Consider the following 26,501-nt stretch of genomic DNA (forward strand, 5'->3'; position numbering starts at 1 on the left):
CTCCTGTCTGAGCAAAGAAAGTAATCCAAAGCCATAGAACTAGTCAACAGCCTGCGTCAAATTTACGCGGGAACTGCGCACTCAAGGGTAAACCGTTCTGAAAAACTTTTTCATTTTGAAACAGCGAGTTGGTGAGCTCTCGAAGAGCCCACTGTGCGAGGTTTTACTGCTTGTTTAGGCGCTCAGCTGTTTCGTTCGTGCAAAATAAGTCGCTCTATAGAACATTGAAGAAATAAAGACGTTTGTAATCAATCAATCCTTCTGACAACGCGGTGAAACGTCACGCGGGGATATCCACCAGGATTGCAAACAACTGTTGCTTGCGAGAAGAGAAACATTGGGTTTCAAACACACCCGGTGGATTGCAAAACAGGGCTGAAAGGCAATGCATCTTCCATGCCTCTGGGAAAAGTTCCTCCTTCGCCCACATATCGCTAAGACTGTGACCCCGAAAGTAAGGCTCTTTCTCAGTAGCGCTTATTCTTCCCCGCTTCAAAGCAATGTCAAAATCGCGTGCTCCTTTTTTATGTGTAAGTTTTAAAGGGACGCTGAGAACAAATTGAAGCCTGTATCGATAGACTACAACATTCTAACGACAAAGAGACCACTCTGACCGAAGACAGAGCTTTTATAAGTTAGAAAAGACAAAACAAAAAAAGAAATACAAGTGCCGCAATCACCGGCCGGTTTCGCGAGTATAGGGTTTGCGTCGACACCGGATTTTTGGTGTGGATCCCAGAGGCCATGTTACACCGCTATTCACCTCAAGACGGCAGCAACCACTCCTTCTTTGTGCAGACGTCACGAGTTTCTCTGCCATGAATGCGTCTTAGGAATAACGTTGAAATAACCAGAAAGGCCCAGATAACAAAGAACAATATTTCCACGTAGTTTTCCTTACTGTTCCCTTAACTTGCCGCAGCTGCGCGTGGGGCTGTATGGGGAGGTTCTGCTGTAATCTCGACCGCCCGGGATTCTTTAACGTGCACTGCCATGGCGCAGCACACGGACGTTTTTTTTTTTTGCACTTTGTCTCCATCGAATGCGGCCGCCGCGGCCAGGATTCGACCCAGCGACCTTATACATGCCAAAGCCCCTAAGTCACCGCGGCGGATGATGAAATAGTGCGCTGTTCGTCAGAGTACACCACAGCTTTTACACATTACACCCATGCCGTGTGCTGCCGTTCTTCCGCACATACGTGTGCAAATGAAGTATATATCCACGCTGCAGAAAGCGGCTTAGAATGCCAATGTTCGCTCGCATGACGCAGCACTGGCACCGCTAAACACTTCTTAATTGTTTCAGCGTCTACATTCGGCTGGAAAGGCTTTAGATTCTCTAGTGGTTGCCATTATTCACAGTAGATAGGCAAGCACCAGTGTGTACTTTAAGGAAACCTGGCCATGGGATGCCGCCCTTGGCCTCCTTGTACGCGGCTACTGTAGCAGCTGAGTCAGCAGCTGAGGCTGCAGAAATTTTAACTCGACCGACATAAGGGCACTTTTCGTGGTTCTGCGGCGCTGGCGTTGGCGTAACACGCCACGCTGATTGGTCAGCATGTCAGTGGAGCTCGCAATGGCAGCGCGGCACGCTGAGTGGTCCGAACTCAGTGTCGTCACGAGTGAAGGGGCAGTAACGTTATGCTCACGCTACGGAATAACAACACGAATAATAATGAATAATATGCACCACCGCAAGCAGCTGTCGCTGAATCTCGCGTTACGCAGTGGTAGCCATCCTGTGAGTGTTTTCTCTCTTTTATTGAATTTTTAAGCTTTTAATATCTCTGCACGCCGAACCGCAAGCTGAAGACCTTAAAATTTGCTTCACAGTGCTAGCCATACGGAGACAGTAGCCGGTTTCAGGACGTTCGGCGCGCGCACAGGTGCCGACCCTTTCAAAAACTTATTTATACAGTCTGTAGACTGTTCATAAACTTCTGCCTATAAAGTCTATAGACTTCTGTCTAAAAGTCTATAGACAGTCTATGGACAAACCCCAGAGAAGGGTCTATATGCAATACAAATCCCAAACACAGTCTATAGACAATATATAGATTTATGACCATACACTTTTAGTAGACTTTTTCCATAGACAGTCTTTAGACTACCGATAGACAAAAATAAATATCTATAGAAAGGCAATAGAGTCCATATGAATTCTATAGACTGTCTATAGACCATTTTTATAAGGGGAGCAAGGGTGGAATGCCCTCTGAGCACCCCCCACAGCTCACGCGCTCTCCTGAGCCGCTCGTGAGCCGATCGCACGAAGGCCCGCTAGCATGTGCTTGCATACCTGCCTCGTTACTTTGCCTTTAATTTTGTGCAGTGAAGATGGGTGGCAAGAAGCGAGTTTCAGCCCCAAAACTCGCAGCACCTTTGGTGGTCGTCCGGTAATTTCTAGCTTCTTTCAGGGCGTTTTACAGGTATTCGCTGAAAAATGAAGTTAAAAGGCCGGTGTAAGCTTGAAGACCTTTCAACAGTACTGCGAAAACAAACAATTAGTGAATAAGGGTGAAAGTATTGCACTGAGCTTACATTCAGCGGTTTTTCAAGAGCTGTTTCTCTTCACGCTAAGCTAATCATGTGCAAGAAATGATATGAAACTAACGCTCAAAGAGACCTATGCACCTTACTACGCCGAAATGAGTACCCTCTTGAGCCTGTACGAACCAATGAATGGCTTTCATGTGCTACGCAAAGAAACCAGGAATCATAACAATAAACTGCATACATTCCTCGCCTGATATGCATTCCAGAGCTCTAGCGTAAGTGATGTTCAAAGATGTGCATCCACAGAGCTACACCCCATATCCTACTGGAACACTTTGCTGGGAGAGTTGACGCATTGCTGTATGAAGTCTTGAGTCGCTAAAAGACGGCGCACTTGAGACGGCGGGACATGCGCTTCCCGTCCCATGTCCGCGTGTACCGCGCATGCCCCGTCTTCTCTCTTCGGTGTGCTGCCTTTTAGGGCTTTAGAATAAATGCCCCTTTGGCTGCCTTACGAGCATCGACATACGCACAAAGAACCATAGAATCAATTTTCACTCAGAGCAAAAATTGAAGCAATCCGTCCTGCGTTCCCCTTTAAACGCGTACCTACATGGCGGCTCTATTGTACGTCACGTGCCGTAGCCGTGTCGTGCTGCGCACTACGCTCTCCCGTTTGGTGGCACTTTGTTCTCCTCTGCGAAAAGGGGTGGTCAACGCCACTGCCGTGCGCCAACCTCTCCTTGCAGGTTCGCGTAAATAATGAAATACATTTTTTTTCGCGGATTTTCAAGTGCTATTTTTATTTCTTCACAGACACTTTTATCAATTAGAGTGAACTGATCAATTTCTTAATCACTTGCGGCACGGCATAAACCAGAAATGAAATCCCGAACAGCGTCCTTATTGTGACGGCAGCTGTATCATTAACACCACGCTACAAATAAAAGGCGCGCGGAAATCGAAATCTCTACGGCGTGAGTGTGTGCTGTGAAAATACCGAACCTGCTGGCGCACCTTTAGTGAGCGCTGCCGTGGCTCACAGCCATGTTGATTGGCGCAGCTACGGTCGCCATCTGCGCACACTAGCGGCCACACTCTGAGCCCTCCTTTTAAGTGCGATAAAAACGATTTCGAAAAACTGCACCGGCCAAAGCGACCTCTCGGCAACGTAGCTATACATGGTATTTCAATAACCGCTTGATAAATTTATATTGAAGTAATAAAACGTAAGCATAAATCTCACAGAATGGAACTATGCGCATCTATTTTGTTATTTTGCAAGCCATTCTGCAAAGAAGGTGCAGGTTCATACGGCGGAGGGGAACTGGAGCTGAAGGCATCGGCATCTTATTGTATTGGCCGGGTACGTATAGACGACGCGAATGTCGTACTGTTTTAGGCGGAGAGCGCAGCGCGCTAGGCGACCGAATGAATCTTTTAAAGACAGCCAACAGAGTGTGTGGTGATTGGTGACGACGTTGAATGGGCAGTCGCACAAGTAGAGGGGAATTTTTCCGATCTTCGAAAACATGGAAAAAAAACACTCATTCAAGACGGCGTAGTAGCCAGCTTCAGTTTTTGGCAGTGTCCGGTTCGCATAAGCAACAACGTACTCCCCCAAGGTACACTTGCGTCGGGCGAGAATAGAAGCGTACAGCTTACCGGAGATGTGTTAGCGGAGAAGTATACCGGTTTACCAGACACCGGCTGCGCACGCGCAGTAGACTCGCAAGGCTCACTCATGCCACTGCGCGTGCACAGGAGATGTGCAGTAAACCGTTATACGTCAACGCTAATACGTCTCCGGTGTGCTGAAAGCCTATAATAGCATCGAGGCCGACAGGATCTAGTATACTGAATAATTCAATGCGGGGGCTATCAAACCGATTCAGTGTAGATGAGGATGCGTAAAGCGGCGTAGCGTCGTAAACGCTTCATCACAGGCCGAAAGTTGTGGCTGCTTGAGTTCTTTAAATGGGGTGTAGAGGTAGTGGCAAAATGACGAAGTGGCGAAAGTGCAAGCAAAGTCCCATGAGTCCGCGGGGTTTTTTTTTTGTTTCACAGAAGTCGATTCAGGAAATTCCTCAACGGCGCGAAGTTTCGCAGGATCCACGAGAGCACCACCTACAGAGACGACGTAGCCGAGGATGGCGAACTGCCGGAGTCCACAGCAGCACGTCTTAAAAGGGAACAGAAGACCAGCGTCGGTCAGGCATCGAGGAGCAGTTCCAAGACGCTGAAGATGAGATGGAAGGTATGGAGAAAGGATTGCAACGTCGTCGGGGTACCAAAGACACGTCTGCCACTTAAGCCCCCTGGGGACGTTGTCCACCATGCGTTCGGAAGGGGCAAAAGCATTGCAGAAGTCCAACGGCATGCCATTAAAATCATACTGCCTGTAAGGTCCGACGCGTCGTGTTCTTTTTTTATGTGTGTTATTGTTTATTGTGGGATTGCCCGTGAGTTCGACAGAAACCCACACCTTATTTTTCGCTCTACGACTATGTACAGCGTCTCTTCTAGCACGTTTACGGTGAGCGGCACGGGCACCATAGGAACTGAACGACCGCATGGGCCGTGGAACGCGGCCGAGGTGTCAGGTGCTCTTGTGTTGGGGGCTGGCATCCGGCCTGTTTGGAATCCCGAAGGTTCGTGTTCACCCCGTCGGTCTTTGTGCAAAGTTGCGTGTGTGGTAAGCGATGTTGCGCAATCCGCGGGTAAATGTACGGAGGAGAGTGAGAAACCCTGACATCACTTTTGGCGCATTGGAAAACACCAAACTGGTGTTAGGGAGAGCTCTAGTTTATCACTTTTACTTCTTATGTGCGAAGATGGTGGGGGATGTTTTCTGATATTCAATCGCCACCGCAATGCTTTTCAGAGGCCCAGTTTCCTGGAGCTAGGTGGCAGGCCCCACGCTTAAAGTAACCGCGGAGGCGGTCGGCGGGGCGGCCAGAAAGTTTGTCCATTACAACTAGCTGTTAATACTCTGTACATATTTCCTGCTTATACAAAATTCGTCTTTGATCTCTCTCCAGTTTCCGTGAAAACCTGTAAGTCTGAAAAAAGAATAAGACAACATGGAAAGAACCTATCTTCACTCTCCCCATGCACCCTGGTCAATCCCCCGCCGTGGGAATGTGCCATTAAGCCTTAGGACATCATCATCAACATCATCGTCAAGGGTGACGAAGGCTATCTGCGGCTAGCGGTCTCTGCCATCGGCGCCTGCCGCTAGCCAGAGCGCAGGTGCAGTGAAGATCGCAACTTTCTCTCTGCAGGTAGTCGAGGACCTAGTTGATACGAGCGAGAGGCTAAACATTCTTGCGCGCGTAATCTTCTGCCGTCTGCGTCTAGTTCACGCAGAATCGGATGGAGCCGTCTTTTTACAGCGGCAGCTTCCAAACGCCCGTTCCGTAGGTTTCTCGTCGTATAGTTGTGCTTAACCAGAGGGCGGTTACCGTGGCAGGAGGAGAGTAAGGCGAGAGCGGAGGGATCCACAACCGGAGGCTGGCTACCAGGAGAACCACCCGAATAGTGGTTACATTTGAAGGAGGGAAGGGAGCAAGGCGAGAGCGGACGAATATGGCACGCGCCATCTTCGGCGGCTGCTGCGAAACGCGCCGACCGAGAAATGAAACAGCGGAGGTGGCGACGCGCGCCTGGAACGGCGGACTAGAGAGGAGTGCTAGTCGAAGAACGAGTATTTCTGGAAAACTAAAAATAGTGTTCTATAGCGACGCATATGTACACGCCGCTGTAAGACACTGCCTGGATATGTCGCGAAATGAAAATACGTCCCCAGTTGTCGCCGAATCACGCGTTACACAGTGGTAACCGTCCTGGGTTTTTTTTTTTTTTAGAGCCCAACGCCCGTTCATGGATTCCGAGTCTTAGCCGTCGTCATCGTCGTAGTTAGGGTGCCTCGATGCGCGCACACCCTCCCCCCCCACTTCCCCGCTCCCTGCCGCCTTGCGAGGGTGCGCGCGCATCGAGGCACCCTAGGCGTAGTCGATGTAAAACGCCACCTGGCAACCGTGGCAGGTGGTAGCAGAGGGAAACACCACCTGCCACGCCGGGAGCGGAGGAATGGACAACCAGCTAGCGGCTAGCGCCCTAACACGCCGTCTGATAGCGGTGGCAGATGGCGTGTGAAAGAGCTGCGCTCATGTTTCGCATTGCCGACTATCGTAATCATCTGTATTTTTTTTTTGCAGCAAATAGTTGTTTTGGGAGCCCACCCACACCGGAAGTTCGGTCTCGTCCCCGGACTGCCAAGTGCGAAAGAGAGGGGGCGGACATTGCAGTAACCGACATTCCGACTGAGGCTTTCGCCATAAATTAGCCGCAGTCCTGCATCTGTGTTTCGAGCAGCCCGTATCCCCCCCCGCCCATGGGAGGCTTGCATGATTTCGTGCCTTCGTTTCGGAGCACCTCCCCTTCCTCCCCTGCGCGGCACCCCCGAAAGGACGAATTCGGGTGGAAGAGGCAGCCTCGGCGAGCAGAAGGAAACACGGCGCGTTGTTCTGCGGCTGCTACTGCAACCGATTTGCGGTCGACCCGCCGACACAGCTGCCGGTCGGCTTCAATGTGTACGCACCTAGAGCCTGCTGCAGAAGGATGTGGAGTGAGACGCAAGGGCGGCTGACTGCGCTTAGTGCGGCTGTTCACATGGGCTACCAAATAGCGCGGTTACCATGTCAACACTGTTCTACATCTACCAATAGCGTTGAGTGTTGCATCCGATCTCCGTCAGTGTAATAAAGACTCCTTATCGTCGTTTAAACCTAACGCATTTAATTTAGTAGGGGTCACTGTCGTTCTTCACTCCTTTGAATTCCGGGCCCGCTCTTAGAAGCCACGGCCGTTATTCAGGCGTCGAACAGCAGCGGGAACGCCACCGCGGGGACAGTTTTTCGCTGAGTTGTTCGTGTTAAGCAAAAGCTTAGCCGATGTAATTTTTCGTTATAAGGACAACCAGAGACGCCCACGGGCAGTGCGACGGCTGGACAACGCCGCTGTGAAACATGTCGCTCGCGTGATCGTCAACCACGCGGATCTCTGCAGCTCAGACTCGTCACGGGCGCTGGAGCAAAGGTACCGACTGTCTTCGTTACAAATGAATCATTACCAGAAATCCGGGGCAGCCCCCAGCCAGTGCCGTTAACCCTAGTGGTCTACAGCTCTTCAATGGCAGCCACTCGGTCATTCCCTTTCTTTCTTACGTCACGGGTGACGTCAGCGCCCTACTATTAAATGATCAAAGCCATGCGCCACGTCGTGGCTGTTATGGGAACAAGAAACTCTTGTTCTGAATTCCTAGTAATGGGAATAGAGCTAGAAGCCTTCGTTCTTGGATGTTTTTTTTTTTTTCGCAGCTGGAGGGGTAAAAATTGTGCGCTATGTTGCATGTTCGAATTCGGGTACAAATCGGGTTATTTGACAGAACTTTAATCTTCGCCTTGTTTTTCTCAGTAAATATAACTGAATATAAGCGCTGTTTATGTGCGGTGCATGAAAAAATTTTTTGTTAATCGTTTTCCCAACCGTATAAAAATGACAGGCTTCATCGAGAAACTCTTTACCAAATCAGGTCGTCATCAGCATCATCAACATCAGCCTAACTATCCCTTCAATTAACCCTGTCTTTTGCCAGCTGCGGCCACCTTATACCCGCAAAATTTCTAATCTCATCCGCCACCTGACTTTCTGCCGCCCCTGCTTCGCTTGCCCTCTGTCGGAATTCACTCCGTTAAGTTAAGGGACTGTCGGTTACCTTGCATTCGCATTGCATTCCCTGCCAATGTCCAATTCTTCTTGATTTTGGCTAGGATATTATAAACTCGTTGTTGTCCCCTGCCCCATTCTGCTCACTTTCTGTCTCTTAATGTTACACCAATATTCTTTCCCCGTAGCTCGCTGCGCTGTCTTCAATTAAGTTCAAAACTTTTCGTTAGCCTCAATTTTTCGGTACCATAGGTTGGTACCAGTAAGATAAAGCTGTAATATACATTTCTCTTGCGGGATGTTGGTAAACTACTTTTCATCACCTGAGAGGACCTGCCAAATGCACTCCAACCCATTCTTATTCGTCTATTTCTTTCACTTTCGTGATCCGAGTCTGCGGTAACTACACGCCCTAAGTATTATATTTGTATTTATTGCCTTTCAGAAAAATAATGGAAGTTCAGGTGAGAGCTGCACACAGCAGCTTGAAAGTCCGCAACCCCAGTACATTGGCAACAGAGCAGAGCATACCTGTACTTACACGCACACCTGTACGTAACAATATAAATAAATAAATCTCAGCTAATAAATACTTGTACTCAAGTTAGTGCATTGGAACATTCCTACGATTTCATACATGTGTGAACATATTGCTCGAGAACTTTGGGTGTGCTCCGAAACCATATGCATGTAGAAGACAACACACAACATTTGGCAGACACTGTTAAAAAAGCACAAAGCAAGGAATACAATTCAGAAAAATGTATGAGTTAGGCGCAAGATCTTAGTAGTTTTTTTTAAGTCAGGAAGTGTAAGACTATAGTAACATTTATGCCTTGTGAGAGATATGAGTTCAATAATATTGGAAGAGTTAATATTACCCAGCATTTGATAACCATAATTAGTTCGCGAATGAGGAACATTATAGATTTCGGGAAAACGAGTGACATACGACGGAACATATTTTAGTAGATGTATTCTCTTACCTCATGGAATTCTTCACTGCCTATTGTAAACGGCTGTACCCTTCATAGAGTGATGAATATTGGTAGAGTTCTTCCTCTTAATTTTTACGCCCACTGTTCTACTTTGCCTGTTTAGGTCCTCGATCGCGGTTTGCAGTTCGGCCCCTGAGTTACTTAGCAAGGCAATGTGATCAGCAAATAGGAGGTTACTGAGGTATTTTTCATTAGCTTTCATCCCCAACTTCTCCTAATGCAGTTCTCTCAATACCTGCTGTAAACACGCGGAGAATTGAGCTGGAGATATCGTGTCTCCTTCTCTGACACTCTTCCTGACTGGTATTTCATCGCTTTCCCTGTGAAGGACTGTGGTTGCTGTACAACCGCTCCCCATATTTTCCACTACTTTTACATAAGCTTCTTCTACACCCTATATGTTAAGGAAGCCAACATTCACCGAAACCAAGGAAAACATGGGAAAATGTTTTAGTTTTTATAATTGTTATTGTTTTTATAGTCTACGGTGTTGATCAAGGAGAATTGTTAATGTAGTCGCTTTATGGCCAAAGGATAACTGACTACAATGTAGAAGGAAAAAGCCCTCTTAACAAAATGCCTGAATGACTGCTGAGGTTTCGACTGTGTCAAATGCTTTCTCGTAATCTATGAAGGCTATATTTTATTTATTTTTATTTATTCGGATACCTACAGCGCCCTGAAATGGGTGGGCATTATTGTAGGGGGGAAAACATAGAAAAATGGAACGGGTAGCACAATTCAGCAACAAAAAATGTAACACTATGTTCATAAGATAACGCAAGATACACAATGTATTCAAACAAGAAAAAAAAATGTTCAAAACAACGTATATACAAGAACTGGATACAAAAACTGCACTTGTGTATACAAAGCACACGAAGAAAATTTTACACACTAAGTAAACAAAAATTCGGCAAGAGCACCGTCAAAGCTAGCGGACGGCGCTGACACAATATGTTCCGGCAAACCATTCCAATCATGAACTGCTTTTTGGGAAAAACGCATATTTGAATATGTTGATTCGACACTTGTATTCACGAACTTTTAATCTGGCGAATCTGTGGGTAGGATCAAGTATATATGTTTCTTTCCTTATACCCGTTGCACCTGAATAAATTTTATGGAATAGCTTTGGGCGAATGTATTTTCTTCTTTCTTGCAGAAGGGGCCAGCCCAAATCGATTATGATGTCAGATGAGCTTTGGGTGGAATTATAATTTGGGGAGACAAATCGCGCTGCACGCTTTTGTATGCGCTCTAATTCGGCAATACATATTTTTGTGGCAGGATCCCACGCGGAGCATCCGTATTCCAATATTGTGCGCATGTTTGAAAAGTAAAGTGTTTCTTTTATTCTAACAGGGGCTTGCTTGAAATTCCGTTTTAAGAAGTTAAGGACACGACCAGCCTTAGCTGCAATGTAGTCTATATGTTCATTCCAGGAGAAGCCATTTTTAAACAAAACACCTGAGTACTTATAACTTGATTCTATCGACAGATTTCCGCCTTCGAGAGAATATGTACTATGCAGAACATGGCGTTTGTTAGTAAACTGGACAACTTTGCATTTTGTAAAATTCAGTGTCACATTCCACGTTTTGCACCACAGTACTACAGAGTCAAGGTAACTTTGTAAATGTACACAATCATGTGAGCCATTAATTTCACGGTAAAGACAACAATCATCAGCGTACAATCTGATACGACACAATACCTGTTCACATATACCATTAATAAATATAAAAAAAGAAGAGGCCCCAGGACAGACCCTTGGGGGCACCTGAGAGGACTGATTTATGCGATGAACTCGTTCCGTTAAGCAATACACACTGTTTTCGGTCAGCTAGATAGGCCTCAATCCAACGTAAAAGATCAGCGGGAAGATTCAGCGCAGACAGTTTTACCATTAACAAATTGTGTGCCAGAGAGTCAAACGCCTTCTGGAAATCTAAAAAGATACAATCAACCTGCTTACCATTATTAATTGATAGAGCTATGTCATGAGACAACTCAATTAATTTAGTGTCGCAGGAAAGTCCCCTTCTGAAACCATGCTGTGTTGGGCTGAAAAAAAATGTTCTCTTGGAGAAGAGCCATCAAGTTGGAGTAAATAATGTGTTCTAGTGCTTTGCATGAGACACTGGTGAATGATATTGGTCTATAGTTTCTGGATTTTGTTTTGTGCCTACTTTTGAAAACAGGAACCATATTTGCAATTTTTCAATCATCTGGTAAGGCACCAAGATGGAATGATTTCTGAAAGAGGGTCACTAGGAATGGGGCAATTGACGCGGCACAGTTTTTTATTATGTAATTTGAAATATTATCTGGACCGGGTGCAGAGTTCTCGTTCACTTTTTGCGATAGTGTTGTTATGCCCTATTCTGAAAAGGATATTTCGTTCATATGTGGAAAATTCTGCAGAGTTTGTATGCCTCTAGCTTGGGGATCGAACTGTAAGTAAACAGATTCGAAATAGCTATTAAACTGTTCAGCTTTTCCTTTCAGGTCTTCGGCATAATTATTGTCATCTATAATATCCGGAATAGCATAATTTGCTCCTTGCTTGCTTCTGACGTACTTCCAGACTTCTTTCGGATTGGTCTTTAATTTTTCGCCCAGAACGCCCAGATACGTACTTTCTGCCTTGCGCATTTCTTTTGCTATCTCTTTATTGAGTTATTTCATCTTGCTTGCAGCTCAGGTTTCGGTGATTTGCAGTACAGGCGGTATAAGCGGTGTCTCCTGTTCATCAATGCCCGAACATTACTGCTTATCGGTACGGCATTTGGAAGAGATAACACGGGACGGAACAATGACTTTGTTAGCGATAAAAGTTTGGTTTTCAGTAGATGCCATGCAGAGTTTACATCGAGGAAAGACGTGCGTTGTCTAAAATCGGGCAGGAATGCGTCTAATTCTCCAGATAGTGAAGCGTAATCTGCTCGGTCATAGTGGAATACTATTCGTGGTGGCGGACTGCGGAGACGGCTTGCAATGCGAAGAAGGCTTGCAACAACAATTTCATGGTCACTTATTCCGGGTATTAAATCGACAGAAGAAGTGAACGTGCGATCGGAGCAAAACAATGAATCTAACAGAGTTGTACCAGTGGAGGTTGTTCTCGTAGGACCTTCTACAAATTGAAACAGGGAATGCACGTTTATCATTTCACGAAAGGCAGAGTAAACAGGCGAACAAGTGTGGATTTTCGGCCGAAGACAGAGCCAATCTATGTTCGGTAAGTTGAAATCTCCTCCGAGAACAATGCACGTTGCATTTAAGGATAATAATATGTCGCTTAACTGGAATGAGGGTTGGGTAGTGTTGGAACCAGGTGGCCTGTAAAACGACCCATATGCCATCGAGGTTCAATTGTTTAGAACAACCTTGCACCAGACTGTCTGACATGACTTGCTTTCGACATTAATATGTATGCTACTCAAACTGCTCTCTACAATGACAAATACACCACCGCCGTGTGCGTTACGGTCCTTTCGATAAACGGCGTAATTAGATGGAAATATCTCGTTGTTGCTTATAGTGCTGTCTAACCAGGATTCAGTACCAATAACTACGTGTGGGTTAACCAAATCTAAGAGTGAAGCAAATTCATCCTTGTTTTTAAGACTACGGCAATTGATGACAATGAGCTTCAAGTCATTTGCTGGCTACAATCTTTTTACTGGAGCATTCCGTGGTGGCTATTGGCCCATACTGGTTACTTTATCATTCGTACTGTCATAGATGAAAACTTCATTTGACATGGTGAGCTTGTTAAAGTTCAATTTAAATGAGCCACCATGGTCGCGTGCGAACTGAAATAACTTTTTTCGAGCAATTGTAACTTTTTGAGTAATCTTGGGTGATAGAAAAATCCCTATTTTTTCGTTTAAAAGCAGCATCAAGCACTCGCTGTTTGTCTTTAAATGACAAAAATTTGACTATCAACGGCCGTATACCTTCTGGTTTCCACTGTCCTAGTCGGTGCGCTCTTTCGATAAACTGCGGACTAACCGGAATGTTTAGCTTTTCAGAAAAAAAAAATGAAACGACTGCTGCCTCTGATTCTGTACATGAACCCCTGCATCCGGGAGGCCATGGATTATCAAACTGTTCCTTCGTGACCGGTTATCCAGGTCATCTTGGCTATCATGCAATGCCACAAGCGAAGAGACTGCTGTTTCAACACGTGATGAAATATTTTCTACTGCGTCCTTTAAAGGCGGCATGGAGAAGGCACAACTTTCTGCGCTTTCGACCTTGGCGGCTAGGTCAGTTACTTTTTGCTCGAGTGCCTGCTGGTCAGACCAAAGTGAACGGATTTCATTAAGAATGTCAGCCTGTGTTTGCACCAACGGCGGTATCTGCATGATAGCCTCAAACATTTTCTGTTATTGCTCAGCTGAAAGAGGCCCAGAATTTTCCTCGATATCACCACAACAAAGTAAACGCGTTTTCATAATTCAACAGAACCTTCGCAACAAAACCAAAGAAAAGTTACTGAGTCAAGAGCAAATGTATACAGACGTAGAGTAAAATATGACGCCAGTTTTTTAACGTTTTGCCGATACCGATACCTTTTTACGATAGGAAACACCAACCTGTAGAAATACAGCGTGTAGGCTCCTGGCGTCCATGGCGGCGCCAGATCCCGAAGTGGCAGACAGGGGCGGGAGCTTAAGTAGTTTTCCGTCTTCCGGTGTATGTGGTTGCCAGCACGTGAGGCAGTCAACAACTGGCAGCGCTGGCTCTGCGTTGATGATAGCCGGGCAGATGCGACCCTCGTAGAAGATGTCGTCGATGAGGGAACACGTTGCGTTGAACAGCGGATGAATAGCAGCAACCACCTGCAGAAGCTGTAGAAATACAGCTTGTAGGCTCCTGTCGTCCATGGCGGCGCCAGGTTGGTTATATTATGCGCATTCCTCTATCACCTGGTTGATGGTGTGAATGTGGTCCATTGTCGACTAGCCTTTTCGAAAGCCAGCCTGCTTCTTTGGTTGACTAAATTCTAAGGTTGAACTAATTCTGTTATCGATTACCTCAGTAGATACCTTGTGAACAATAGGCACTACGCTGACCAGTCTAATTTTTGAAGTCCTTGACGTCCCCTTTCTTATGAATTAAGACGACGTTAGCGTTCTTCCAAGATTCCAGTACTCTCTAGGTCTTGAGGTACTGTGTATACAAGGTGGCAGGTTTTTCCTAGTACATTGTCCCCACCGTCCTTCAACAAATTTTCAGTTACCTTAATCTACCTTGCCGCTTTTCCAATTTGCGTTGCTTGCAAAGCTTCCTTTACTTTTCCTTTCGTTACCTGTGGGATGGCAAACTCCTCCATACCGCTAGCTTCATCGTTAGAATCCTTTCTATACCGGATGCTGTAGAGATCTGTATAGAATTCTTCGGATACTTGAACTATCTTATGCATACTGGCAATGACAATGCCCTCCCTGTCTCTTAGGGCGCACGTCTCATTTTTACCTATGACTACCTCTTGGCCGCTTTTAGGCTACCTCCCTCCTTTAGAGTCGGCACGATCCTCTGTATATTATACTTTCATTACGTCGTTTACCTCACGCTTGCTGATTAGCTTTGACAGTTCTGCCAGCTCTATCCTATCTATTTTTTTAGAGGCTTTCATGCTTTGCCGTTTCTTAATCAGGTCTATCGTCTCCTGAAGGAGCTCGCCAGTATCCTATCTAGCTACCCTACTCTCTACTTCAATTGCGAAACCCGTAATGGCATGGTGTTTTGGTTTTTAGGGTTTAACGTCCCACAGCGACTTAGGCTACGAGGGACGCAGTAGTGAAGGGCTCCGGATAATTCTATCCACCCGGGCTTCTTTATTATTATTATACAGATTATTGTACATATAATGAACACTGAAGTCACCATACTGCGCTAAAGCGGAGTATCTGTTTTGCACAGAGATACTGAATTCCCCTACTTTTCCTCTTACCGTTGATTCGTTGATGTGCTTCCTCCCTGCCAGTTTTCTCAGGTGCCTGTTCAAATATAGGCTAACTCGAGACCTCGCCATCCTACGGTCACTACATCTCACCTCGCCGAGCACGTCCATACCCTGCACTGTGCCAGGATGTAAGCAGAGCATGAAGTCCAATTCATTTTTAGTCTCTCCGTTCGGGCTCTTCCAAGTTTACTTCTGGTTCTCGCGTTTGAGGAAGAAAACATTCATTATTCGTACACCGCTTCGTTCTGTGGGCTCCGTTAATACCCCTCACCTATGCCGTAGTCCCCCACTGCCTGGTTGCCTGCCTGATTCTTGCCTACCTTGGTATTGAAGTCGCTCTTCAGGATCTTGCACTGTGCTGGTACTCTGCTTATTGAAAACTAAACATTTCGACAGATTTGCCTGTCTGGTTGGGTTTGAAGACTTATAATAAACTGCACATCTGCAACCCAAAAACTTTAATTTCAAACCCAACGTTTCGAAGCCGGCTCGGATCCATCAGGGGTGACTGGGGGCAGCAGCTCCTGCCCCCAGTCACCCCTGATGAAGGAGCCGAGCCGGCTTCGAAACGGTGGGTTTGAAATTAAAGTTTTGGGTTGGAGATGTGCAGTTTATCATACTCTGCTTATTGCCGCTTGCTTCCACATCTTCATAGAACCTTTTGGCTGTCACGTTGTCATGACTGTACATAGATGCCTAGGCCTGTACAACCTTCCTTTTCTACCCCTAAAGAAGTTTTATTACAATAGCTGCCACCCTATCCTTAATGCTGCAAAATTCCTCTATGTTGCGAGCTGGACCATTATTGTTCAGGAATCCGACACTACAGCTCTCGCCGGTCAGCTAAACCACCATAGCACGTAGTGCGTGAACACCCTGCACACTCTATACGCTTCATCCGTCCTCCTAGCCTCTTTAAGCCCTGTGACGTCTGATATAATACCCGCTAGTTCCTAGAATGGCACTGCTAGGCTAGCCAAATTTAATATCGCCTGATTTTGTTCGCGCAGAGCGAAGAAACTCATTAAAGGTAGGAGAGGATAAGAAAGGTTCTCGCTTCTCAAACGTGTGGTGGGATTTAACAATCGGCTGCAAAACTGGTGTCGAAGCTTTCTAAGAGGAGCTGCCGAAGTCGCGTACAGAGCGGCGGAGAGCAACGGCACAGCTGCAAAGATGCGCAAAAAACGTGGGAGGTGCGAAAAGAACATATTTGAGACTATGCTTGCTGTAGTGCGGCGCCGATACCTGCCCGCAATCCTCCCTCTTTTCATGAACCTGTAAAGTGAGTGAATGTATTTACGCATATCACGAAAATGTGCTCCTGCGTCAACTTTTCTGACCGTTTTCATCATTCTTGTGCTTCAGCTCATGAAAAAGCTTCGTGCATTCTATAGATGAGAGATTCTCTGCCCGCGAGTCTGTGGGAACGTTGCCAGTAAGGTAGAGCCTTGGGACAAATAAAAATACAACTGATTGCGTGACCAGAAGCTAACGTCAGGCTCTGGTTTACCGTTCGTGAAGTGTTCGAAAGTTCCCGACAGTGGCCGGAACTGTCTTCTTCGAAACTTGGACTTTGTAACATCTGAAGCTCAGCAGAAGCCAGCAACACGGCCTGGAGCCAGCTGCAACCAGGAATGCGTACAGGGGTTGCTTATGATTAGGGATGTGCATCACTTCAGGAGGGCTTTACAAGAAGCTGATAACATGCACGTCCACAGTGGGGGAGCTTTGGCAAAGTTGGGATATGATGACGAATTCCACTACCTCACGAGGAATAGCTTTCAAAATACATTGCGTACCGCCAGCTAGTCGAGCATATGCACATCCTACTTGAAGCAGACCTGCCCAATCTGATCGGTCACACATTTGAAACTGGAATAATCGAGACCTGTGTACGACGTGCAGGACATCACCAGCTGGAATGCACAGGGCAAACATCGTCTTCATTTTTCTTTATTTCATTCATGAAGGGAACAAAAATGGCCGGGTAACCATGCTCATCGGCTCAATACACACAGGTACGAAAAGTACAAAAATATCGCACAAGAATTTTGACGCAGTAGAATCAGGCGTCTGGAAGATCAAGGCATCACGCTGTACAAGAGCCCTTCTCTGACATGTCATTGAGTACATAGCGTCCTGGAGTGGCACGAAGAAAGGGCCCGGTAACTGTCTCCCAAACGGCACTCGTACAAGAATCCACTTGCAGACTGAGATGCACATGACAAGATCGATACAAAAAGAAGTACACCTTATTCACCTCTTGCGACGCAGCTCTCGCATACACACTGCATGCTTATTATTATACATGGATATGCAGATAGCATACAACGCATGATACCTCCAGAACGCTCACACACATTGAATAAATCACACACAGATGCACTTCACCAGACACGACGCCAGCTGCCAGACTACGCTCGATGCAACTCCGCTGAGCGTCGCCATTTGCCACGGTCTCCGACGACCGCCTCAAAGCGCCACAATCCTTTGCGCGCGGACAGCATTGGTTGGAGCACTAAGCCAAGCCAGCTCGCGAGTGCGCATAGTCCATCATGCCTCCGCTAAGTGTACACGTAGGACACGGTACCTGTTGCTAAAAGAATTGCGCAATAATACCACACAAAACGAACAAAAATAAACAAAAACACCAAATCGTGTAATCAGAAACAATGCGGATGCGCGTTGAAGTCTGCATGCGCGTCGAACAAAGCACGAACTTCGCTTTGCAACGCAAAGCGTTGTTGTGGACTATACGCTACGCATTACAGCGCCGAGCACCGAGCATTGTGGGCCGCACTTGGCGATGCGCATCAAGATTTCGTCGCGCGCGTATGCTCTGGCCACTGCGCTGGATAAAAAGTTACAAATGGCACCCTGAGTAAATATACATGTAGTAGTTATACATTCAGCCGAGGAAGCAGCGTAAGGCGTAGCTGCTCTCGACACTTTCGAATTTTCAGCGAACATATTACGTTTGAAAAAAAAAACGCACACAACACGCGTTTACTTAAACGCGTGGTGCGATATTTGCAATACACAATAAATTTTCTTTGTACTTCAACCTTGGCTGCAGTATCCCGACGCCTAATACCTTCTTTCGTGTTTCTCTGATTGGATTTCGAATCCGGGAAAATGACTATGACTTACACGTAGCATGACTGCAGTGGTCGATATGTGTGAGAGGTATCCTTCGGCAATCACGAAATGACGTGATAAGACGAAAATAGCGAGACTTTCACAGTGCAGCCCTGCACATAGCGCCATTGTCTTTAAGCATGGATTAAAGCTGCACCATTGTAGCAAGGAAGGATTACTCAGTTTCGGTTCACCGCACCTTGCTCATTTCCTGTTTTGCTTTAGTGTTGCGTTTCAGCTTTAAGTGCGGTGTTAGTTGCCCAAGTTTAGGCAATGTTCAGCTGCGCAAAGCATTCAAAGCCAGTGTTGTTCCTTTACTGCATAACCTGCAACGACGCCGCCTATGGCCCTTCAGCAGGAATGGCTATCCGTAGCCTCAGTTGATGACGCCAATCGGACAAGAAAGAATCGAATTCTCGTTTAGAGCGAGACGCATAATTTTCACAGCAGTCGCAGCCAATAGGCGTCGCGGAGTTGATCAGATGGTAAACTCTACGACGGTGAGATGGTTAGCTCCAGACGGTCAACTATCACAGCGTGAGGACGAATATTTTCAAACACTTAGAGATTCGCAAAAAACCTTTTTGTTTGATCGCTGGCTTTTACCAGATGTCCTGTTGACTGTTAATCGCTATGCACCTTGCATCTCAACAGTGGTAGCACATATATAAATTTCGATGATGCGGATCGTTCCTTGCGTTCGTTTCTGAGACAGCTGAGTGAAAACCGCAGTCGGCAGAATGTATCTGTTCAGCTCACACACTTACGCGCGAGGGATCCAGCAGCGAGGGCTTGCGATTCTCAACGCAGCATTAAGGCAACACAGCGACGGTAACAGCCTTGCCACGCAACTCGTATTCGACATGCAACTCTCTAATCGGCCTGTCGAGGAAACGGCTGAAAGGCAAAAGTAAGCGCTTTTCCGACAGTATGCATGAGTCTGGGTCGGTTGGTATACATCACGGCGAACTTTTACAGCATCATGGAAGCACAGAGCGACTTACAGACACAGATGATGTGGAAGACGAAAGAGCACCTTTCATACCGCCATTGTCTTTAAGTCGCCCGCTGTGGATCCACGGTGTTTACGTACCAAATCGCCAAACTTTCGATGATGTTTTGCTTAACTTTACAGTGCAGAATAGATTGTACAGATACAAACACGACAGTGGTACGAGCGCTCACCTGTGACCAAATGTTATTTGCTAGTGATATCAGCCAAGGATATCGTTTTCTTTTTTCTTTTTTGGCTTTTCTGAACGCGCCATTGTCATCAGCGTCGCCGTCAGTATCCATACGCATATAGTATGCGCGCATGTAACATTTCGTTGGAAGTCGGCACTCGCGCATCTGTGAGGTTAATACTTTTTCCGTCTCTCCCCGCAAACAGCCGGTCGATCAGAGGATCCTGCCCCGGCGACACGCACCCGCATGGGGCAGTTTTCGACTGTCCCGCGGTGCAGTGGACTGCTCCGATAGGAAATCACGAGTCCTTCCGGACGGATCTGTGAGCTTGGCTCATCGGCGGCTTGACCATTCGCTAGACAACTTCGACGCCTCCGGTCTGCTGCTTGCCGTTTCCGGGCTCGGTGAGCACGTCCCCCCAGTAGAAGCCCGCGGGACCCTTGCCGCAGTGGATGAGGTATCGCCAGCGGCCCGCCTCCCGGTCGTAGTACCAGTAGACGTTGCTCACGAGGCAGGTGGCGCTGAGCACGATCGTGGACAGCGGGATGCATATCCACAGCGCCACTTCGAAGTGCTTGCTGTACGGATTCTCGAAGGAGTAGGAAAACAGCACCAATGGCACGATCAGCACCCAGGCGATGAGCACGGGTATGAAGATGAAGATGGTGGCCAGCTCGGTGTTGCGCTGCCGCCGGCGCCGCTCCATCTCCACTTGGGCCGAGCCGGCCGCGCCCTCGTCAGGCGGCGACTCGGCCGTCGTGGCAGCGCTGAGGAATGGGAACAGGCATCGCGGAGGAGTAAGTCTTCGCGCTTGACGTGACTGCTGCGCATTATTTGTTTACAGGTTAACAGATGCGTCGAATATCTTAACAGGTGGTTTTGCGAAAGATGGAAACAAGAAAGAAATGGCTCAGAACTCAATGGAAGATTTACAGCGCAATTTTGTCGTTTCCAACTCGCTTAATTCGACCTTCCGTTTGTTCTAATTGACGCTTTGGCACCGGAATTAAATGGAGCCCCGATTGGGCTTTATTTAATTAAACCTCCAAAAAATTCGAACAAATTTTCGGCCCCCTTCGCATTATCGTGATTCAATGTTATGCGAACGATTCGCCGCTCTGGGGCCCTCACAAACACATGCTTTCTCTAAACGCGCAAGGGATATATTTGCTGACGCTGCATTTATAGTCTAATGTGCAAAGTGTAGTACGCATACTCTCAGTGTTCACTGACCCACTGCAGGGTGTATTATGGCCAGTATCACTATTGAGCGATGAAGTGTATTGCTGGTGAATGCATCCACACTGTCCAAGTTCAAGATAGGGTGAACCTTCACAAGCAACACTACGAGTTCTGCGTCGATAATAACAACTTATGTTCACTGCTGACACTAATAGAACGTAGTTTAGAATCACGGGTGCATCCGCTGACTTTCTAAACTCTAAATACATCTAAAAATGCTTAATTTTCTTAGCATTTGCTCTCATAGCTGTAGCAATATATTTTGTTCCGCGCGCAAAAAAAAAGAAAAAGTGAGATGCCAGATTGAAAAAGCAAATAAATAAGAAGACGAAGTGCTGTGAAGATTTTGCACACTATCACCCAGAAAATTTGCTAGAGGCAAAAAGAAAGTGGCATGACCTTTTGCACTTCACCTTGTGAAAGGCACACACGCATGCACATGCACATACACATGCATTTATACACATACCTTTATATGCTGCTCCCATAACTTTCAAGTTAAGACCCCGTCAATACCACAAGTTTAAGCGATGTCTAGCTTGACCGCCATGCTTAATGTGTGAAGCACCTTCACCATCCACGCAAGACTCAAGCTGCGTGCATGATGCAGTTGCAGTTTTTATTGACTGCTTGTCCTACGTTTCTCCTACGTCGTCTCACCGGGCTTCACCAATTAGGCCCAGCTGCGGCACCAATAATAAAGAAGTAGTTGTGACTTGGGGACTTTGATATAAACTCGTTGTAGCTATAGTCATAGCTGTCAAACTTCAATGGACGTGATCAGCCACTTTGAGCACTACAGCTAAGAGGGAAGAATTTTTAAATGAGCCATCTTATTTCTCCGCATATTGCGAAGTTCATGAAAGCTGCGCAGCCACCTATTTCTCTCAGAGATTTCATGCCAGTTCCATTTTAAAGAGCGCTCCTCACTCTTGGTATATTGCCAATAGCCTCATACCTTTTTCCTGGAGTTATTTCTTGCCTTTTTTCGCGATCTGTGCCCATGATGTAGCTGCATAAATCACTGCGGAGGTACTTACGCACCCAGACAGTCGGTGGAGTAAGACCAAGCATTGGCGGCAGAAACACTGCACGGATTCCTGTGATCACATCGTCATCATTTTTTTTTTTTTTGCTACGCTTCATAAGGCGTGTTTTCGACTTCGCACGAAGGACATGCTGGTCAGTCGCGCGGAAAAGAGTGATGACATCTTCGCGTGAGTCATGCGTCAAAGATGGCGTCCTCATCAATAGCAGAATGTGTGTGTGTGTGTGGGGGGGGGGGGGGGGGGGGGGGGGCGGCCCGTTTAATGCGTACTATTTGGTGGCGGGGTGAACTACGAAGGAAGGCGTTCAAGGGGAAAACGCAACGCATGGACACTGCGGCCAAAGTTTTCCTGCAAACTGTTCTTCCTTTGCGTTCTAGTGGTTGTGCCGCTACCGACAGCTGCTACGTGCATACAAAGACACCACCAGGGGCTCACAAGAAACCAAAGCACCCGCCATGTATCTTACAAGAGCCTTGTATGACACTCAGGATTTTCAAGCATGAAATAATTTCAGCTCCCATTGTTGGCAGTTTCAGCCGAACATATTGCCTGAAACCGAGGCCAACTTGACACCGAAATTGAAGTCGAAACCGAGGGTGCAATTCCAACTATGAATAAGACAAGATTTTCCGCTCGAAGTGCTTTCATTTGACCCCCCCCCCCCCCCCCCACACACACACACACCTTCTAAAGAAAGCTTTGTACTGAGCAGGATTCGAACTCATGCCCACGGGGAAAGTTAGCAGCGTGGTTGACTGTAGCTTTTGAACACATCGCCCGCACTGGCACTACCTTTTTTTCATACATGGTATTTACTTAACGTTTTTATGCACAGTAATTAGACTTTGTGTAATTAGACCGGTGGCACTGTCTCAACGGCACTCTGAGTCGCTGCGCGGATCAACAGGTAGCGGCGCCAACTGCACTGACATAAAAGGAGAAGCGGATAAATCATTTTCATTTTCATAGGTGACCTTTCATCTCGTTCCACGTTATACGCGTTCCATGATCGACCGTGTACGCAAAGGCAAGAAACGGCTGCACGCGTCTGAAGTGACTGAATAAGAAAAGTGGGCGAACGCCGTCCTGAACACTTGGCCAAGGCTTATTCGAAGAGAGCAGCTAGCAACATCATGGCCTCTTCAAGAATGCGGACGCTGGTCCTGAAAAGTACTTCATGCCGGCACTTACTCTATAGGCGCGGAAGTTAACAGCATTGTTGTTTTATTTTTTATAGATATATGAAAAAAGGTAACAACGTTGCAAACCAACAGGGCAAGAGTAGGGCGCGTCGCTTTACTCACGGAGTGGTCACTGTTGCCAGCGAGCTTTCGGCCACCTCCGGCTCCGGGGTCGGCATGTTGCGGCCGGCGGGAGTCGCGGAGTCCTGGGGCAGGTTGTAGCTGCGGATCTCCTTGCCGAAGCTCGTGTAGATGCCGGAGTCGGCCGAGTCCGAGGGCACGCGGCGCACCTCGAACACCTCGGAGCCCTTCTTTCGGCCGGCCTTCTTGGGGCCCGAGAGCACCAGGCGGCCCTTGCGGCTCCTGGGCACCCGCAGGAAGTCCCTCGGCAGCGACGCGTACGGGGAGCCGCGGCCGATGGCGCAGCCGCTGCCGTTCTGCGAAGGAGTTTTTTTTTTTTTGCTTGTTTGCCCAGGGATCGGCCGGAGGAAGGAAGTTGGCGTTGGGCGGCGATTAAGCCGGCATCGTAAAGTGCGGGCCACCCATTGCTCGCGTGGGCGCTGGTGATGGACTGAGAGCCGCAGCCACCGCTGCTCCGGACGGCTCCCACAGAAATTGCGCGCGAAGCACGGGGGCATATTGCGTAACCACACCTCCTCCCCTTCTCTTCCTCACTCTCCGCGGCGTCCAAGCCAAGGCCGACGGAAGGCTCGGACAAGGAAAAAGAAAGCTGTGCTGCATCTTCGGAATGGTATTGGTCGCCTTTCTTTCTTTTTTTTCGTCATTCTCTCACGTGGTCATCATCCTTTTCTTGACATGCGCTCGCCAAATCGAAATCGTTCTGCAACATGAATGGGTCCTTTCCAGTGGGGAAAGTAGGCGCGGACTCTCTGGCTTCTCTGTGTCCCCTGTTACTGGCTGACAGCGGCTCTCAAGCTCTTTGCAATCTGCGTCGGGATATCGCGGTACGATCGCAACAGAGGCGAAGGATTCGCTGACAACCATTAACGCATTAACTCAACGATTCCCGCAGTGAATAACAAAAAGAGAAAAAAAAGCAATATAACAGGGAAAAAGCCTGCATACTGACGTGGCTACAATTAAGTAAATTATTTTCCTTGTACATTAGATTCGGCATGCGGCGCATCTGGTAGTCAGGCAGTTAAGGTGTTGCAATGCTGAGCAATCGACGGCTCCAGCCTTGCAGCAAGAATAAGCGAACGCATCTTCCAAGCGTGGACACGGAGCGCGCTCATCTTTGCCACGATTTACAAGGTAAACGTCTCAGTGGCGTCCCTGTAGAACTCATCGATATTCATCTGAGCTCTCAAAGTGTGGCATCTACAGACAAGCTTCAGTTAACTGACACTGAGTGGTTCATGTGATAAATTTCAGGCAGCCGTGATGTTCTTTTGCAGACGTGCACGCACTCCGACATGTTCAATGAAGAGAGCGCGCAGCAGAGGACCCACGTGATGCCGGCGATAAATAACTCTGGTGCGCGATTGATGTGAAACCGGCAGAACGGGGAAGCCTGTTTCCAAACTTGCAATTATTGTTATATACATTTTATACGCATTCCTGAAGTCGGCGTACAGTTTCTAGCCCGACAGAAATTGGTTGTTCGCTCTCTTTGATAAGCCTTGCACGCAAAATCACTTTTCTATAAAACGCTAGACACAAAACAATACACATCTAAAGTTATACGTGTATAAACGTCCGCAAAAGAAAAAAAGAGATCTCGGGCAGAAATCCCACCGACTCGCCGCGCTGCACAAATTACACCATGCGAGTCGTCCGCCAGATAAATGGCTGTAGTCTCTAAGCCATTTCTACACAGAGCGATAAAGAGCACTTTTCAATTATGTTGCAGTTCAGCTAAACTCTACTACAGCCTAAATATTTAACAGCTTGGATTCTCGGTGTTTTAATTCGGAAAATATCAGAGGTACGGCAGCTGAAAGCCTCGAACTCAAATTTAACTACGTTGGCTCCCTCCATGCGTAACCAACTTTGAACGCAGTGGCGTAGATATCTCGGCGCTGAAATCACGAAACCAATTACGCTGCCTAGCTCAGGAACAGCCGAATGACGCAGAATACGCGGTGCTGCCAGTTCTGATCAGGGCTCTTCCTGTGCGACACAGACTTGAAGCAATGCAAGCACAACTTTGTGCACGTGTTGTTAAGCGGTTTACGGCGGCAAAGAAAGAAAGAAAAAGAAAACCTATGTTAGCTACACAGGCATACGTTGCGCTTACAGTAGTAAAAAAAATGAGAACTGGGTACTGGCACATTTTAGCGACACTAAGGGCCTTGTGGCTGAAATAACGCTGGAGGTGGATTCACGCAAGGCAGTTAGTGCGCATGTTAGTGCGCCCCTTACAACTCATGGGTAGAAGAACCAGAGTCGAGATCAGGCTCGAAGCGCTCACGCAGTCGACCTAATGAATGCGAAGCGAGCTCCAATAGCGAAATGTGCTGTCAAGGCGGCTGACGATGAACCCCTGCCCGCCACTGCAAGCAGTACACCGAGCAGCAACGCAGAGCGCTGCGACTGGCCCTCACCTCGTCGTCGGAGCACCGGCTCACGTCTGCGGTGACGAGGATCTCGGGCGGCTCTTCTTCGCCGGCGTCGGTCACCCTGGGCACGAAGCCCGTGGAGCGGACCGAGCCGTCCCGGTTCATGCACAGGCGCGTGATCTGGCAGCCGCCGTCGGTGCGATCGTCGGCCCTGGACTTGAACGAGTAACGGCCCGCGAAGGCGTCCTTGGAGCGCGGCTCCTTGGCGCCGCCCTCGGAGCCGTTGTCGAAGCTCGAGAGGCTGGTCGAGTCGCACGACTCGTAGCAGGACGGCACGGCTGACTTGTCGTCCGCGGCGGCCGCCTTGAAGACGTCCCTGACAGCGCCCAGCTGCCCGCACGGGATCACGTCCAGCCACTCCGGCGCGCCCCCGGCCAGCGTCAACAGCGGGCCCTCGGCCGGCGGCCGCTTCTTCTCGCGGCGCGACGGCGGCAGCGACCGGTGGCCCGCGTCCATGCTCGCTGGTCGGCTCACGCCCGCCCACTCACCGCGCGCCAGTGCTGCTGGGAATCCCAAGCGCAACGACCGCGTCAGCCACAGCCACAGTTGCGCGGCCACGAACAGAATCTTTATGCTCGTCGCAAATGCGTTCATGCCTTGCCCTCTGCCGCCTGATACGAACGAGTGCAGCGAGCGTGCAGCTATTTGAGCTAGCATCGCAGTAAGCGCGCAGTTTGCGGGACGGTGGCTTATGAACTCTCGGCACGCGATCGCCACCGCGACCGTCAAGAACAAAGTTTTTTTCAGAAGGCTCATCCCACTTTGTGCTGAAAGATTGCTTAAAAGTCCGCGTCGCTCAAGTTCCAAAATCTCGTAACCGGATTATATATGCGCTGTGTAGGTACCTAAAGGTAATTTTTAACTTTAAATGCTTACCAACCTTTACGCAATTGCAGCAACATTAATTTGTAGCGGGTA

At 47.8% G+C, this 26,501-nt stretch overlaps 1 protein-coding gene across 6 annotated transcripts in view; it reads right to left on the bottom strand.

Annotated features, from left to right (window-relative positions):
- Positions 1 to 17,143: 17,143 nt before the first annotated feature.
- Positions 17,144 to 26,501, bottom strand: part of LOC144113626 (uncharacterized) — a 46,962-nt gene continuing 37,604 nt past the window's right edge. For 3 of the 6 annotated variants that reach the window (XM_077646794.1, XM_077646790.1, XM_077646793.1), the window contains exons 2-4: positions 25,569 to 26,083; positions 23,125 to 23,438; positions 17,144 to 20,296 (exon numbers count right to left, since the gene is read on the bottom strand). In XM_077646794.1, coding sequence (XP_077502920.1) covers positions 19,885 to 20,296; positions 23,125 to 23,438; positions 25,569 to 26,039 — 1,197 coding nt within the window. In that variant the 5' untranslated portion in view covers positions 26,040 to 26,083 and the 3' untranslated portion in view covers positions 17,144 to 19,884. Of the gene's footprint in view, positions 20,297 to 23,124; positions 23,439 to 25,568; positions 26,087 to 26,501 lie in introns of all 6 variants that reach the window. The other 3 variants (XM_077646791.1, XM_077646789.1, XM_077646792.1) reach the window with 1 other exon arrangement.

Source organism: Amblyomma americanum, chromosome 1 (assembly GCF_052857255.1).
Source record: "Amblyomma americanum isolate KBUSLIRL-KWMA chromosome 1, ASM5285725v1, whole genome shotgun sequence".
Lineage (NCBI taxonomy): Eukaryota > Metazoa > Arthropoda > Arachnida > Ixodida > Ixodidae > Amblyomma > Amblyomma americanum.